Below are 16,306 nucleotides of genomic sequence, written 5' to 3'. Positions count from 1 at the left end.
AATAAGTCTTTGTTAGTGAAAACTCAATCTTCATATGGACATTCCAAATAAAGATCGACTAAACATCATAAGTCTTTGTTAGTGAAAACTCTATGGTATATGGTCATTCCAATCAGGTGCAGCAGCATTAAGATTTTCAAGATGGCCACTGTGGTGTCCATATTGGTTATTCAAGCAGCACCTTTTTCCTTCAGGACCAACTAGACAATGGGATAACTGTGTGTAGTCGAGTTTCAAGGCAATCACCCAAGTTGTTTATCAATAAGAAAACTGTGCTAATGGGCAGAAGGACAACATAAAATAGACCATCCCATAAGCTCTTCTGGTCTATGATCAGTAGAACCAAAAATACTAAAGGCAAAGTGTTTAAGATCGATCAAACAATAATTATTTCAAGTAATCCAAAATACAATTTTGTAATGAGAAAATTTCTCAACATCCCCTGTGCCACATCATGAATACTGTGTGAAGAGATTGCAAATATGGTCTTGAATGTTAAGTTTAAAGTTTCTTTAATTTTTGCATCATGTTTCACTTTCAAGTACTTGTACAGCACAAGTCAGTTATTTTGCATCATGTTTGACTGAAGTACTTCTATAGCATCAGTCAGTTATTTTGCAAGTATAACCTCTTGATAAAATTTTTTTTTATATCTTGTGAATAATGTCAACAGAAAAATAAGCATTTTACTTTCTGATTCAGTTTAACTTACATTCGTATGCTGTCCTGGGTGATCTCCCCTTCTAATGTAGTATCTGCTCGAGACTCATTTTGTGCACTTTCATTCAATCCTTCTGCTATGTCAATACTGCTGTAAGGCTGCCCAGAAGAGTCTATCTCTCTTCTGCTTGAAAGAATTTAATTTCTCTCATGTGAATAAGAGTTCTCATAAAACGTATCCAGAATTTGCTGGTCCTGGGACCAAATGTTGGCTATTTCAAAACTTTTAAGTTAGCAATCACCAGTTACACAAACTTTCTTTATAAGGTCACATCTTCTGTCATGCAAAAATATCATCAACATTTTAAGTTAAATGAGGTATGCTATTAGAAACCCATTCATGATTTTTTGTCATGCACAAAAGCTATGGTTTAAAAAAAAAAAAACTATACTATTCTACATTCACTTTGGCCATCCAGACTAGGAAACATGTCTATTCTGAAATTCAGTTTGTAAAATAACTTAACTGTTAACTGTTATGTATTTGTAGTTTGCTGCATATATTACACTGCAGCTGGGGGAAGCGGGGGGGGGGGGGCAAAAAAGCCAAGAATTTAAAATGCTCACTTATCTTATTTGCAGAACTAAAGTTATTTAGTCATTATTTGCACTTTATATGTATCTTATTTCCATTAATAAACTTATTTAGTAATTGGCTGTGCTTGAACCAACTTACAGCTGAAAAAATTTATGACTTTCATCTACTAACCAAAGGCTTCATGTCAGTAATCTGACAATTAGTCTCTCTTAGCAAGGGGGGGGGGGGCTTAATATTCAAACTTGAAACTGAAGTTTCTTGTCCCAACAATGGCCTGATAACTTCTAAAATCAGAGGAGTCAAAGGAGACACCTGAATTCTAATTACTTTATATGGCTTGGATACCTATTCTAAAATTAATAAAAGACAAAAATCATGTCAAACAAAACTTTATGCTTAATTTGAAAAACTTCATATTTGGTTATATTATGTAATATTTTTTCAAGTCTATGGGCTTATGTTTCCAATTAAAAATATGGAAATTCTTCTCCACTTACACAGGTCTTGCAATTGGAGGTTCCTCTGCTGGAGCTGGTCTCATGCCCTCTTTAAGTTCTATCTCACATTTCGGTTCCACCACATTCCTTGCTGACAGTGTTATCCTTGAAAACTCTGATGGGGAATGCAGATAGAAGGCTTGACCATACTTGGTAAATACTAAAGATGTTATGCCACTGAAAGATGAAAAGCAAGTAACAGTATGGATAAAGCAAACTGTTGAAAATTTGTACATCACTTTCAATTAACAAAATCTGAACACATTAGCAATATTTCACCAAATGGCAGTTGAAAACAGCCACTGGTGGTACAAAAGAGAACCTTCAAAAACCTTCATACTGCACTAGAACATTGCAGACAATGACAACATCACCATCACCATCAAAAAAGTGATTCTGTAAATCACAATATTTTAATGTCACTTTTTTCATGTCAGAGCATGTTTAATAAGAAATAAAAAAAATTTAATACATAAATTTTTGCTGTTTTTCTTTACCCAACACAGAAAAGTAATTTGTTCTTGGATGCTATGTCAACACAGACAAAATAAAGTATAATTAATTTATTCCAACATTTTCAAACTGCACAGAACATGAATCACTGCTATCAATAAGTGATTTTAAGATAATATTATAAACATCATTTCTTTCAAGAAAAACCCATAAGTCCCTTTGTTCATACCACTGGTATCATATCTTCACGATAATATGGTGCTTTAACTCAATAACCCCTGCTGCCTCAATAACTCATCATACTTTACCTCCTTCATCTCCCGAGTGCCCCAATAACAGAGATGAGTTTACCTAGCTTTTATCCCATGCACCGAGTATGAGTGGCAGTATTTGTCTACTTGGAAAACTACAATCCTCATCAAAATATAAGTGCAGATGATTCCATGATAAAATTTTGAGGTAGGTTAGCTTTTAATTTCAGGTGTATACAGGTAAGGACACAGGTACCATGGGATTAGCAACACGTGTCGTCACGGACCTAATACAAAAGATTTGGGAAAGACACCACATAGTAAATGTAGACAATTATTTCACTAGTCCAGATTTATTTGAGAGGCTTTTACAGAAAGGTATGTATGCACGCAGAACCGTAAGATCTAACAGAAGAGGATACCCCCTATACAGCATCTTAATAAAAGAGACGTTAGGTTTCAAGGGGAATTCAAAACAGTACAGCAAGAGGAATTAACAGCCTGTGTTTGGATGGACAAGAAGCACATCTACACTCTATTAACAGCAGAAGATCCAGCAGCCATAGAGAAGACAGTACAGCGCAAATCCAGAAATGGAGAAGTCAGGGACATCAGAGCACCATCTATTGTGCCAGAGTACAACAATAACATGAATGGAGTGGACACTGGAGACCAGCTGAGAACACAGTACACTACACACAAAGCAGCCAAAAAAATGGTGGTTGTAGCTTTTGGGGTTTCTGTTTGATATCGCAGTCACCGATGGATTCATACTAATGAGGGAATCAGAACAACATGTCAAGCAGAACAAGAACACACAGACAAAAGCACATACATTAGTTGATTTTAAGAGGAATCTGGCAAAATTATTGGCGATTACCAGGAAAATGATACAGCAGCGCTAGCTACAAACACCGGAGGCCACTCTCCTAGAATGGTGATTTTCACCTTTATGCATGAGTATTATTTCTGCATGTAGCATGAAATTTATACCATTATGTACGCACTTTTATTGAGAACTTCTGTGCCAAATTTCAGCTTAATTATACAAATACAAATAAAAAAATAACAAATTTATTGCAAGTAGCCCCGTCTACAAATTTGCATGCCAACTGCTGTCAGCAAGTCTCAGGGATACAGGCTCTGGTAAGGCTAACACTGCTCTCTGCAAGTACGCTGTAGGGGAATGCCTATCTGTTTGGCTCATGGGGTTAATGAGTTAAAGAAACACCTTCAAATCACTTTGTTTATTAATTGGTATTACATTTTTGGTATACCATGGCACTTGCAAGAAACACCTTCAAGTCCCTTTGTTTATTGATTGGTATTACATTTTTGGTATAATATGGCACTTGAAAATAACACCCTCAAGTCCCTTTGTTTATTATTTTTGTGCTACATTTTTGGTATAACATGGCACTTGAAAATAACACCCTCAAGTCCCTTTGTTTATTATTTTGTATTACAATTTGGTCCCTTTATTCACTCACTGGTATTATCTTTAGTAGATGTATTAGATTTCAGGTGAAGAAATGCCATCTCCTACCAATGTGAACTAGGAATGCCAGATTTAAAAAGTGGAATGCAAATCTAAAAGGAATGGTGAGCTATCTGCTCAGATAAATATACCTCCATATATGATCCCTACCAGTTTAAACAAGAGTCCATTGAAAGGAATGGCACTCTATTGGCTGAAAAGAATTTCCAGAATTCAAGATTAGAACTTTTTTTTTTTAACTGTTGAGTACTGAAATTGTCTGCTGTTGCATGCATACTAGATGTCAGCTTGGCACGATTTTCCTACATGACAAAGTAGATATCATCAGAAGTCTTCTGGTGAAAACCCCCATGCTATAATCATCCTCCATTCCGAGGGAGTAGTGACATGATGGTTAAGAAAGTTATTGTGGCAGCAATATTAGATATATGACTGGCACCATTTTAATTTAGGACCAACTGTCTCATAAGAAGTATATTGGTAAAAACCCCTTGAAGATTTATCCATCCATTTTGAAGGAGTGAAGATACAAATATGATTTTCCATTCAGGTGTAGTGATAAGATTTCAAAAATGGCTGCCGTGGCTGTCATACAGAACATCAGATTGGCAACATTTTCATTTAAGACATATTCAAGGCGAGTCAACAACAAAATTGTCAATATGGCGGCTGTATGGTGGCCACATTGGATGTCAAATTAGCACCATTTTCCTTTAGGTCCAACAGGACATCATAAGAGTCTTCTGGTGAAAACCTCACATCTATATGACTTTATGTACACGCCGAGTTGTGAAAAATCAATGTTGAGATGACCATCCATTCAGGAGTAGCAATATTAAGATTTTTTGACATGGCTATTATGATGGCCATATTGGATGTAAGATTGGCATAATTTGTCTTCAGGACCAGCTAAACATCATGTCTTTCAGTGAAAATCCTATGGTGATTTGACCATCCATGTAGGAGGAGTAGCAATAAATTGATTTTGAAGATGATCACTCTGGTGACCATATTGGACATTAGATCAGCACCATTTTCATTAGGACCAACTGGACATTATAAAAAGTCTTCTGATGAAACCCAACATCAATACAACTTTCTGTATAGGTAGAACTGTGATAAGATCTTAAAGATGGCTGCCATACTGGATGATAGATCATCATAATTGTTTATTCAGGATCAGCAAGACAACAGAAAAGTCTTTTAGTAGAAACCTAATGTTGAAATGACTATCCATTCAAGAGTAGCAATAAAATTACTTTGTATATGGCCACTTTGGTAACCGTACTGGATGCCAGATTGGCACAATTTTCATTCAGAATCAACTAACCATCACAGGTAGTATTTGGTGCAAACCTATTGTTGATGTGACTTTCTATTCAGGAGTAGCAGTAAGATTTTCATGATGGCTGCCATAGTGGCCATATTGGACCTTATATTGACAAAATTTTCATTCACGACCAACTGGATATCATAAGAAGTCTTTCTGTGAAAACCCGATGTTGATACAACTATCAATTCATAAGAAGTAGCAAGACTGTTAATATGGCCAGTGTGGTGGCCATATTGGATGTCTAACCAGCATCATTTATAATCAGCCAGACCATGAGACGAATTTGTGTGTAAAATTTCACTGCAATCTTGCAAGTAGCTAAGGCAGGGTAGCAATAAACTGGAACTAATGGACGGACAGATAATAGACAATAGACCATCTCCAAAACATCTCTGGTCTATGACCACTGGAGCTAATTTTTAAAAAAAGCACACAAAATTTCTAAAATTGTGTAAGCAAGTTGCATATCTTGGGATGATGAGCATAATATGTACTAAGGTTCATGGCTATCATTAAAAAGAGTATTTGCATTCACAAAATTCTGTCATACAATGCAGTCAGCTTTAAGTACACAAGGGTAATAACTCTTACAAAAGCATCTTCAGATGACAACATTAATATTCACCAAGTTTTACAGTAATCCATTAAAATATACAAGTTGTGTTCACAAGATTCTCTTGCACTCTACATCCAGATGCAGGACATAATGGGCAATAACTCTAACAAAAATTGAGCAAAGTGCTTTGTCAATATGTGTATTTTTAAACAATGACCATAACACATACCATATTCCAAGGAATTCCACTTAAAACTGACACTATTTATTTTTACAAGATTCAGTCATACACCACATATGGTTTCAAGTCAAATCGTCCATCAACAAAACTCTGGAACATTCTGATCTGTCGATATGTACCCCTTCAAATGATGTGCAACTTGAGGTGATAACCATAATATTTACCGATTTTCATGGCAATCCATCAAAAGCAACAGGACAAGATCCACTAATAAGATTGTGTCATTCGATATTACAAGACAAAATGGACATTAACTCTCAGGAGCAAAGTGTTAATTCAATATGTGCGCATCTTCAGGTGATGGTATCTGCCAAATTTAATAATAATAATAATGAGGTCTTAGTATGGTGCTGAGTCTTTAAAAGCTCAAAGCACTTTGCAATATTAGTTAACACACAAGGAGATATAAAGACGATTAAAGAAACAAAAACCTTGATATTACAAACAAAAGAATGCTGAAAATAATTAATGGTAAGGAAACAATTTTATGTCCTAAATCAGTTCTTGCACTCCAAATAAGCAAGTTTTTAAAGCATTCTTACACGAGATCACATTATTATTATGTCAAAGTTCAAAAGACAATGGGTTCTGGTATTCAAAATAATGTCCACATCAGAAGAGCAGCGCAAGTATCTAGAAGGGGTGTACATCTTCATGACATGTTGGTAAAATGAGAATTGTCAAGAATGGCATCTAGGTTTCATACTGATTGTGGAAATTTAATGTACTGCTGGGGATACTAATTGTTTGAGGTGAAAGACAGGAATGAGAAAGTCTTTGTAAAGCAATCCATTAAGAGCTGGGGAACTAGTTATAACAAGATTGTGTGCTAAACGGAAAGAAATATGGAAGGACAAAAGGATAAATATACCTCCACCTCTATTTATCCAGCAATTTAGTTTGGCATTAAACTATACAGACTCATAGCGGTTCCTACAGACAGCCTTTCTGCCATGTGATACACTTAAGTATATAATGAAAATGACTGCAAAGATAGAATCATTGTTCAATCTGTTGATGTCTTGCATATTCCATTATCAATATCTGTAGTACATTTTTTCCTCATTGTAAAATCCTTATCTGCCACTTTTGGTTTGACATCTTTCTTGAACTTTCTCAGGTGAATCAGTGTCGAAGCCAGTATAATTTCTGACTGGTTAGTATTCAATTGCTTTTGTGAAACAAGAACATAGGTATGCTTCACAAAGAATTACAATCAGACATTGGAAGTGGTAAGATGGTGTACCTGCACATATCTTTTGGTTCCATGTTATAAAAATGTTGCTCAAATGCAGACCTTCTGAAAGAGAAAGCCAGTTGGAAAATCCCATGATCCACTTTTGCTGTCTAGTGAAAGACAATAGTAGTGGTCAAATCTGAGAAAAACCTCAGCAAAATTCAAAGGCAACTCACTTGATATCCTCCTTCCTTATGGCCGAGGCTGTCATCTGCTGTCTTAGTGTTTCAATGGAGTAGATGCTGAGATCCCCAAGGTTTGTTAGACAAACAACATCATTTTCTACATAATTCTCATCTGAAAAGACAGTGAAACCATACAATAGGCTATTTCTTTTGAGATTGCCTTTTTTAAGAAAACACAAAAGTCTGGTCTAAATGTAACACTTCTGATGCACAAAAACCTGAATTAAAAGACAAACCGTCTTCTGAGAATACATTTGGGATTCCCTAAGTGATCTATCCAAATAGTTTGCACTGTACATAAAGACCACCTGCTCACTGACAAAATGCATGTCTATAAGTGACCCTTGATATAATCCAATGACCTGACTCAAAAGGACCACCTGTATTCAGAGACCACCTTTTTGGATTCCCATAGCTGATCTCTTATGACAGGTCATACTGTACTTGAAAATAAGTGCTATAAAACAACCACCCATAGCAAGATATCAACTATTCATCTTAATGATGACCACCAGTGAAATGTTGGATTTTTTTTTTTAAATACCTGTTATATGTATACAGTTCCATGACCAAGCAATCCAGAATAATTTAAAAGCTTATAAATGCCCGTTCTCTTGCACTAATCCAAGTTCAATATCTCTCCACATTTATGGATCATTACATCAAAAAGGATGGTGAAATATACCATCACTAACTGTCCACACATATTAGCTCAACAGGGTTTTACAAACCAATTAAATCTGCACCGGCTGAAAATCAGACCCCTTATCATGAAGAAAAGTGTATTTTCACAAGTAAGTTCTTTCTGGATAACAATTATTGAGATTACATTGATTTTTCACAACAGAATGCCTATGCTGCTAATTCCCAGCAGGTTGGAAAAACACTAATGATCTGCCATGGTCTTGAACACATTTCAATGTCTTTATAATTAACCTTTATAGGAATCTGACGATTTTAAATATGTACAAGCATTTGTAATTTTGTTATTTTATTTGAGACATACGTTGTAAATATGCTACATTCAATTTCACAAAATTTTCACTAAAATACACTTAGGTAACAGGGTCATTTTACATCCAGTCTCTCCCAAAGTTCATTGTGCTACAATACACAGGGGTAACAATAACATCAATTACATCCAGTCTATCCCAAAGTTCATTCTGCTACAATACACAAGGGTAACAATAACAGCTATTACAACCAGTCTCTTCCAAAATTCATTGTGCTACAACATACAAGGGTAACAATAACATCAATTACTTCCAGTCTCTTCCAAAGTTCACTGTGCTACAATACACAAGGATAACAATAACATGAATTACATCCAGTCTCTTTCAAAGTTCATTGTGCTACAATACACAAGGGTAACAATAACAGCTATTACATCCAGTCTCTTCCTAAGTTCATTGTGCTACAATACACAAGGGTAACAATAACATCAATTACTTCCAGTCTCTTCCAAAGTTCACTGTGCTACAATGCACAAGGGTAACAATAACATCAATTACATCCAGGCTCTTTCAAAGTTCATTGTGCTATAATACACAAGGGTAACAATAACAGCTATTACAACCAGTTTTTTCCAAGTTTCAATGAGCTACAATAAACAGGGGTAGCAATAACATCAATTACATCCAGGCTCTCCCAAAGTTCACTGTCCTACAATACACAAGGGTAACAATAACATCAATTACTTCCAGTCTCTTCCAAAGTTCATTGTGCTAGAATACACAAGGGTAACAATAACAGCTATTACATCCAGTCTCTTCCTAAGTTTATTGTGCTACAATACACATGGGTAACTATAACATCAATTACATCCAGTCTCTTCCAAAATTCATTGTGCTACAATACACAAGGGTAACAATAACAGCTATTACATCCAGTCTCTTCCATAGTTCATATGCTGTAATACACTTAGGCAAGAACCAAGTCATTTTTAAGTGCAATCTATCCCACAATTCAAAGCAATATAATTCACTTAGGTCACACCAGTCATTTTGCATCCACTATCTTCCCAAAAGTTCACTGAACCATACCACACTCAGGCAACAATTATGTCATTTTACAACCAGTCTGTCTCCCCTAAAGTTCATTGGGTCATACTACACTTAGTCAAAAATCGTGTCACTTTGGTGAAAGCTTACCTGTGTAGTAATATTATTCATATTAGACAATATTTTAATTTTTCAACCACATACACAAACACTATATAGAAAACACCATTCCATCAAGCAATGTTAACAGTCAGTATCAGTCTGCTGATGAAGTCCTTAGCGTGAGGATGAAAGCTTCAGACTAGCTTTCTCTACATTGTTTTTATGTGGTTGAAAAGTTAAAAATATTGTCAAATATGAACAATCCTGTCATTTAAAATCCAGTCTCTTCAAATGTTCATAACACAGAGGTAAAAACTATGTCATTTTAAGGTAGTCACTCCCAATGCTCTTAACACAGTAAGTTCAATGTGCAATTATACAAATCAGTAACAAGTGACGTTATACTGATAATAAAATGAAATGATCACGATATTTCCAGCTGCACAGCAAGCACTGATTTTACAAAAGCTGACATCTTTAAGCAGATATCTGACACAAAATAATATTTTAATGTTTTTCTTTGAATTTTGATACATCTTGCATAGTAGCTGTATTTGTTAAATCAAATGCGATCTGATAGTGTTCATTCATCATGGATACATGTGAAAATTACATATAAACCACACTAAATATTTGAAAAATTCAACAGCTGCTGTTTTTGTGGTCACTAATTGGTTTGGTCCAATTTTATTTCAATTCCATCTCTCCATATGCAAAACTGAAAAAGGAAAAGAAAAATAATGAGCTCAAATGCCCTTAATGGTAACCTGAATGCAAAACTTAACCAAACAGATGGATGGATAAACATGGTTTATGCCATATGCCTCTTCCCCATTCATGGAGGGGCCAAAAAAAAACAAAAAACAAAAAAGTATGGGCAGGTGTATGACCAGGGTGAGATCTGGTTGGGCCTAGCTGGGCAAAGAACATACCACTCCTACTTCTGAAGTTGATGAAGCCCACTCTACGAACTCTGGCACCATCTATCGCTGTAATCTTGAACTTCCATTTGGCCTTTAATTGAGGAAGCGTAAAAATCTGCAAAGAAATCCAACTGCAATTACAACTTTGCTGATATCTTCTGCTGCTAGAGAATATCAAAACTGAAATACAAACAGTTATAGGATTATTTTCAAGATGTCCTTTATGCAGCTATGGTGGATGCAAGATTGCGCAATTTTTATCTAGGCCCAAGGTAAGCCTTCTGATGAAAACCCCTGTCAATATGACCATCCATTTTTGAATAGCAGCGACAACATTTAGATTTTCTTTACCATAGAGGATCCTCCAGTTTTCATCTGTTTTCAGAGGATGAAATGCCTGTAATATGGTTAGCATGAGTATCACCATTGTTTGTAACTATACTGACATTAAAACATGGCTCTGAAACATATACTGACGGTATTAACACATTTTGTTTTCATTAGGTTGAACTAATGCCGTTTAATCGTACCAAATGAAATGTGAGAGAGAATCGGCCAGGGATAATTAGGTAAAAATATGTTAAAAAATAAACACACAAAAAATTTGCACACTGACCTTCAGCTGCTCTTCTGAGCAGATGACCACTGTGTGTTGACCACTCATATCTGGTGCTTTTGCCCTCTCATGTTGCACATCGAGAGCTTCAGGAAGTATCTTGGACTTGCCATCGACCACACTGATGGCTATAACTGGGGCTTTGTGTCGCAGCTTGATCTCCTTAGCCAAACAACAGGACACAGCCTCCTCGTTTCTTTTCTCACTTGCAGGAATGACCAGGGTGTAGATGTACACATGGCCACCATTCGTTCCCACCCACAAAGTGTGATTGTGTGATGTTGCTGCAGGGTAAAATGAAAATGCCTTTAAAAAATATTGTACACCCTGTTAAATCCATTAAAATTTCAAATAATATACATTAGTGCAAATCTTTATTCTATTATCACAAAACTACCCATGCTATTTTTCCTAACAATGCACCGTATATCATATTTTTTTATGCTGCATAAAATGACAACCTTGTTACTGTCTTGCAAAGAAATCTGAAAGTGATACATTATGTGTTTATCATTTATTAAAGTTTAAAGTATTTAAACAAAGAAAAAGGTACAGGAAGTCACAATATATAAAAGAAAAATGAATTGCTCATGAAGTCTAATAAAATTACATGAGATACAAACTTGTACTTCCACAAATCCACAATAAAAAAAATAAATCACAAGCAGAAAAGTGTCCAATGACATTGTCTACATCGCTGGTTGCTCCAATCTGGAAGCGTCAACTCATATATTACCCCTCCCTAAAAATTTTCTCTCCAAAACATATCAATTAAATGATGGAAAACAATTTTGTATGTTGTTAGTAGATTGTGATACTTTTGCATATAAAAACTATAATCTTGTCCCTCTCATGTGCGTATGATTCCATTTTCAAGATGATTTAAAATGAGTTTTTATGGGTCCTGGGTTCAATTATAGGTTACAATCCATGAAAAGGTAGGTATTATCATCTTCTGGAGTTGGAAGTGTTTTTCCCTCCCCCCTCCCTTCACGTCAAAGACCAAGCATATTAAATGTCTTGACAACTGAGAGACATTTATACAAATTGTGATAACATGCTGACAACCAAGTTACAAAAAATTAAGTTTCCAAGTAAATAGCTCTGTCATTAAGTGAGTGCTTATAGAACAACTGTGTTAGAGTATTACTCTTATAAAAGAGAATGGATATTATGTCATGAAGGGACTGAAATCTACCAGTCCAAAAAGCAGGGATAACTCTTTCAATGCTGAGAAGATAGACTCCTTTCACAGGACAAAATGTTTTGGTTTTGGTTTCATTTATTATTTTATGGCAGAGCAATGTAAGTAGATTATTAAGTACTGATGCAATCAGAGTAAAGTGCCTTTTTCAAGACACCGCTTTATCAAATTTGGGCTGAGCCAAACAAATGATTCAATACAGCACTATTTCAGTTGCAAATCCAGCATGTGTGTCATGAAACAAAAGCTTACAAAATTTCATGAAGATATCTCTACAGGTGATACTGAATGGTATAAATATTGCTTGGAAGAAACATTTCTGATACAAACCATTGACTATGAATGTATCAGCAAAGTAGATACACCTGACCATAGAAGCCATGGAATCATCCGAGCTTCGGGCTTCAACAGCACGCTCTACAGGTCGGTGTTCTGGTGTTGATGCTGTAGCTCCCCCCTCTCCTGCTGCTGCTACAGATGTTGATGGAGCAATTTCTGCATGTGTCTCCTCACTGAAATGTATTATTTCAATACCAAAAGGATAGACTCAAATGATTTTCAAGTCACTGCAAAGTTAAAATGACCTTACATCTACCTTCTGTACCACTGAAGAAAATTCCCACTTATGCTAGATTTTTCCTTGAATCAATGAGGCAAACAAAGAACCCGTCAGATTTTCTTTTTTTTATACAGGTGATGCTTGATTTATGCCACATGTGCATTCCTGAGGTTATGGCATAAATCAAAAGTAATGTATATGCATGTATATGAGCTGTGCACGAGGTACAGTACATGGTGCCACCAAGGTCAAAATGCCAATAAATGGTATTAACACTAGTCATCCATATTTGTCATGAATGAAAATAAATATTCCTCAGCATTTATGTGCAATTTCCATGCAATTCAATCATCATCTGATGTTGATAAGAACTACAACTATCCTTCTCTGAATAATCAGGGATCTAATTTTTGATCAAAGGATTCATCCTCAATAATAGGACAGGCCACAACTATTGATTATACACAGTTCATTTTTTTTAAGAGACCAGACCAGTTTACCCCTATGGATTCTCTGTATTTTTTATGGATGAAGCCAAACAAATACTCACTACAATCATTTAGGCAAGACTAGGAAAATGGCAGAATCAGCAAAAAATTTATGTCTTTACATTTTGTTCCACTTATAAAATTTCTTTTTATTTAAATAAAAATAATTGCTCAGTGTCAAAGAAGTGCTTATTCAATGGTTCCTGTGCAAACTGGTAAACCATCTACAGGCATCTAAGGGAGCAACTGGCAGTTGTTTCTGAAAATGGTGGATCAGCATCGTGTGAAAAGAAAATTGGAGAAGTCAAAAAGTTATGTGCTAGCCAGAAGTTTCGAAAGATTTATACAGGCCTTTAGCCAATTAAAGAACAGTCTAACAAAGGAGTTCGTAATGTTCACTGTGGTGTGTGTGCATTGGATTTTCCTGTGGTATGAGTGATGTAAAAGAGTGATTTGGATTTTTAACAAAGCTTTAAAAATGTTTCAGTCTTATTGCTACGATGTCTGCAGTGTGGCAGTTTATAGTGATGTCTAGCACTGAGGCATCGTGCCACAGACATGTAGCATGATGTCCCACCCAGTCACATTATCCTGACACCAGGCTAATCAGTCCTAATACTAACCTCTGAATGCTGAGCACCTAATGAGGCAGTTGTCAGTACCATTTTTTTAAAGTCTTTGTGCAAATCCCACAAGGAATGGGCCAAAATAAAAGACACAAACAAGTCTGTCCTCCTTCTGTGAAGCACAGTGTCAGACAGTAAGGAAATGCAAATTATCTGTGCTTAAGTGATAATAATATCAATTTTTAGCCCAGTTAAACTTGCCATTGAAAACAGCCAATTCATTAAATGGGATTTAAATCAAACGTTTCCAAACAGCAAATTGCAGCAGAGAAGGTAAACTTTTATGAATTTAGTTAGAAAAGGTAGAGTGATACTGGTTTTAGGAAAAGGCGTTTCTTTTTTTTGGTAACTGAAACATAACTATTCTATTTTCATTGTCATTAAAAATGATGTTTGTTTTTTATTGTTAAACTGTTACCTTTATAGCTATACTATGGTATATATGGTTGAAAACTAGACAGACAGACTGCTTTTGGACTACTGATGAAGCCAGGAAAAAGTAAACAGTTCTGTAAGACCAAGACTTATATGTTAAGGTCAGTCAAAAGAATTCATAAATCTGAGCCTTCATGTAAAAAATGTTACGGACGACACAGCCAGAGGTGACTGCTATGTCATGCTTTTCATATATGTGGGTGCAAAAAAACATTTTGACTTACATTTTCTTATCTTTAGAAGCTTCCTCTTTTGCCTTGTGCCTCCTCTCTGACCGTCTATTCCTTAGCCGTCTGAAGGACTCACGCAAGGATTTCTTCAAAGATTTCCGTCTTGACATGGGTGTATCTGATGTTCCCGTCAGTTCTGGATGGCAAAATAAAGAGTTATGGAATTGCGTATGCAAAAACAGACTTCAAAAGCAATGTGCCAATCATGATGATATGACATACTGCAACAAATGATTAAATGATTATCTATTTCTCACAATCAAGGAAAGGTGAAAACTTCACAAATAAATTAATAATAACATGCTAAATATTAAATAGCTACATCCCTCACAGACAGAAGAAGTTTTGGCTTCAAAGGTTGTATATCCCAATTATTTCTTAGTCTGAGTCAGTCATCATACCATATATACTTGCTTATAAGTAAACTCAAACTGCTAACAACAAAGATCCTGTCCTGCCATAGCATAATGCGAATAAACTTTGGAAAGAATTAGGACATATACATCATAATGTTCCAGTTTTCCTGTTCTTACATATATGGTATAAATAGTACAATGTTAGTTTACAATCTCTTTTCAAGCACAATTTGTCTTACTGCTTTTGATAATTTCTACAAAGTGGGTCTTGGAAATAGTATGGTAATAAAGGGAAACAATAACAAATTAAACCAGTAAATTGTTTATTAAATTTAATAATATGAAAAAACATAGAAGTTACTACTGGGTACAGAGTGTAATGTAAATTTCTCCATCTTTATATGCTAACAGTACATGTAATCAAATAGGGATGTATGTTGTGGCAAGGAAATTTTTCTGTTGTATGATGTCATAGACATAGGTGTTAAAGATAACCAAGAAATTTAAAACGTCATTTTTTCCCTCTATGTTATGCATATTCATTTTTATGTATCCCTAGCGAGGTCACTTAGAAATACCATAAAAATGTTACCACAAAATAGGTTTAAGGTATGAAACTGACAGCTTCAATAAAATCTGGTTTTCTCCCATCTGTTGGTTTAGTGTGTCAACTCTGAGAGTGAATTCAACAAAATAAAAGTGATACAACTGCAATAAAATCTGATGAACTTCCACTAGACTTAGTAGACATCCACTACTCATAGTGGGCACTTAATCCCTTGCCCCTTTGTCCACCAGACTGAGTGGAAAATCAGTAATCCATGATGTGTATACTGAGTAAGGATTAAAAAATGCTACAACTGGGAAATAAAAATGTTATGAAATTAATTGGCAAGCTGAAAGAAACATCCTGCACTGATCTCAGATACCTATCAAAAGTAATGAAGAAGTGAAATATCTTGACAAAACTGTGGAAGGTATGTTGAACTGCATAAGGCAGGTCAAGCTGCATTAGGGATGTCAAACTACATCAGGCATGTCAAACTGCAAAAGGCATGTCAAACTGCATCAGGTATGTCAAACTATCAGGTATGTCAAACTGCATCAGGTATGTCAAACTGTATCAGGTATGTCCACCTGCATAAGGTATCTCAAACTATATCAGGCATGTCAAACTATATCAGGCATGTCAAACTACACCAGGCATGTCAAACTATATCAGGCATGTCAAACTGTATCAGGCATGTCAAACTGCATA

The 16,306-nt window shown here is 35.5% G+C and overlaps 1 protein-coding gene across 1 annotated transcript in view; it reads right to left on the bottom strand.

Annotated features, from left to right (window-relative positions):
- LOC149805885 (lethal(2) giant larvae protein homolog 1-like) overlaps positions 1 to 16,306 on the bottom strand; it is a 327,641-nt gene that overhangs the window by 32,776 nt on the left and 278,559 nt on the right. Inside the window, 7 exon segments of the mRNA XM_089950631.1 lie at positions 713 to 844; positions 1,756 to 1,932; positions 7,501 to 7,621; positions 10,544 to 10,649; positions 11,151 to 11,434; positions 12,685 to 12,866; positions 14,687 to 14,828. Of these exon segments, the coding sequence (XP_089806757.1) occupies positions 713 to 844; positions 1,756 to 1,932; positions 7,501 to 7,621; positions 10,544 to 10,649; positions 11,151 to 11,434; positions 12,685 to 12,866; positions 14,687 to 14,828 (1,144 nt within the window).

Source organism: Sinohyriopsis cumingii, chromosome 2 (genome assembly GCF_028554795.1).
Source record: "Sinohyriopsis cumingii isolate HCF-2022 chromosome 2, ASM2855479v2, whole genome shotgun sequence".
NCBI lineage: Eukaryota > Metazoa > Mollusca > Bivalvia > Unionida > Unionidae > Sinohyriopsis > Sinohyriopsis cumingii.
This window is presented reverse-complemented; position numbering and strand designations above follow the sequence as displayed.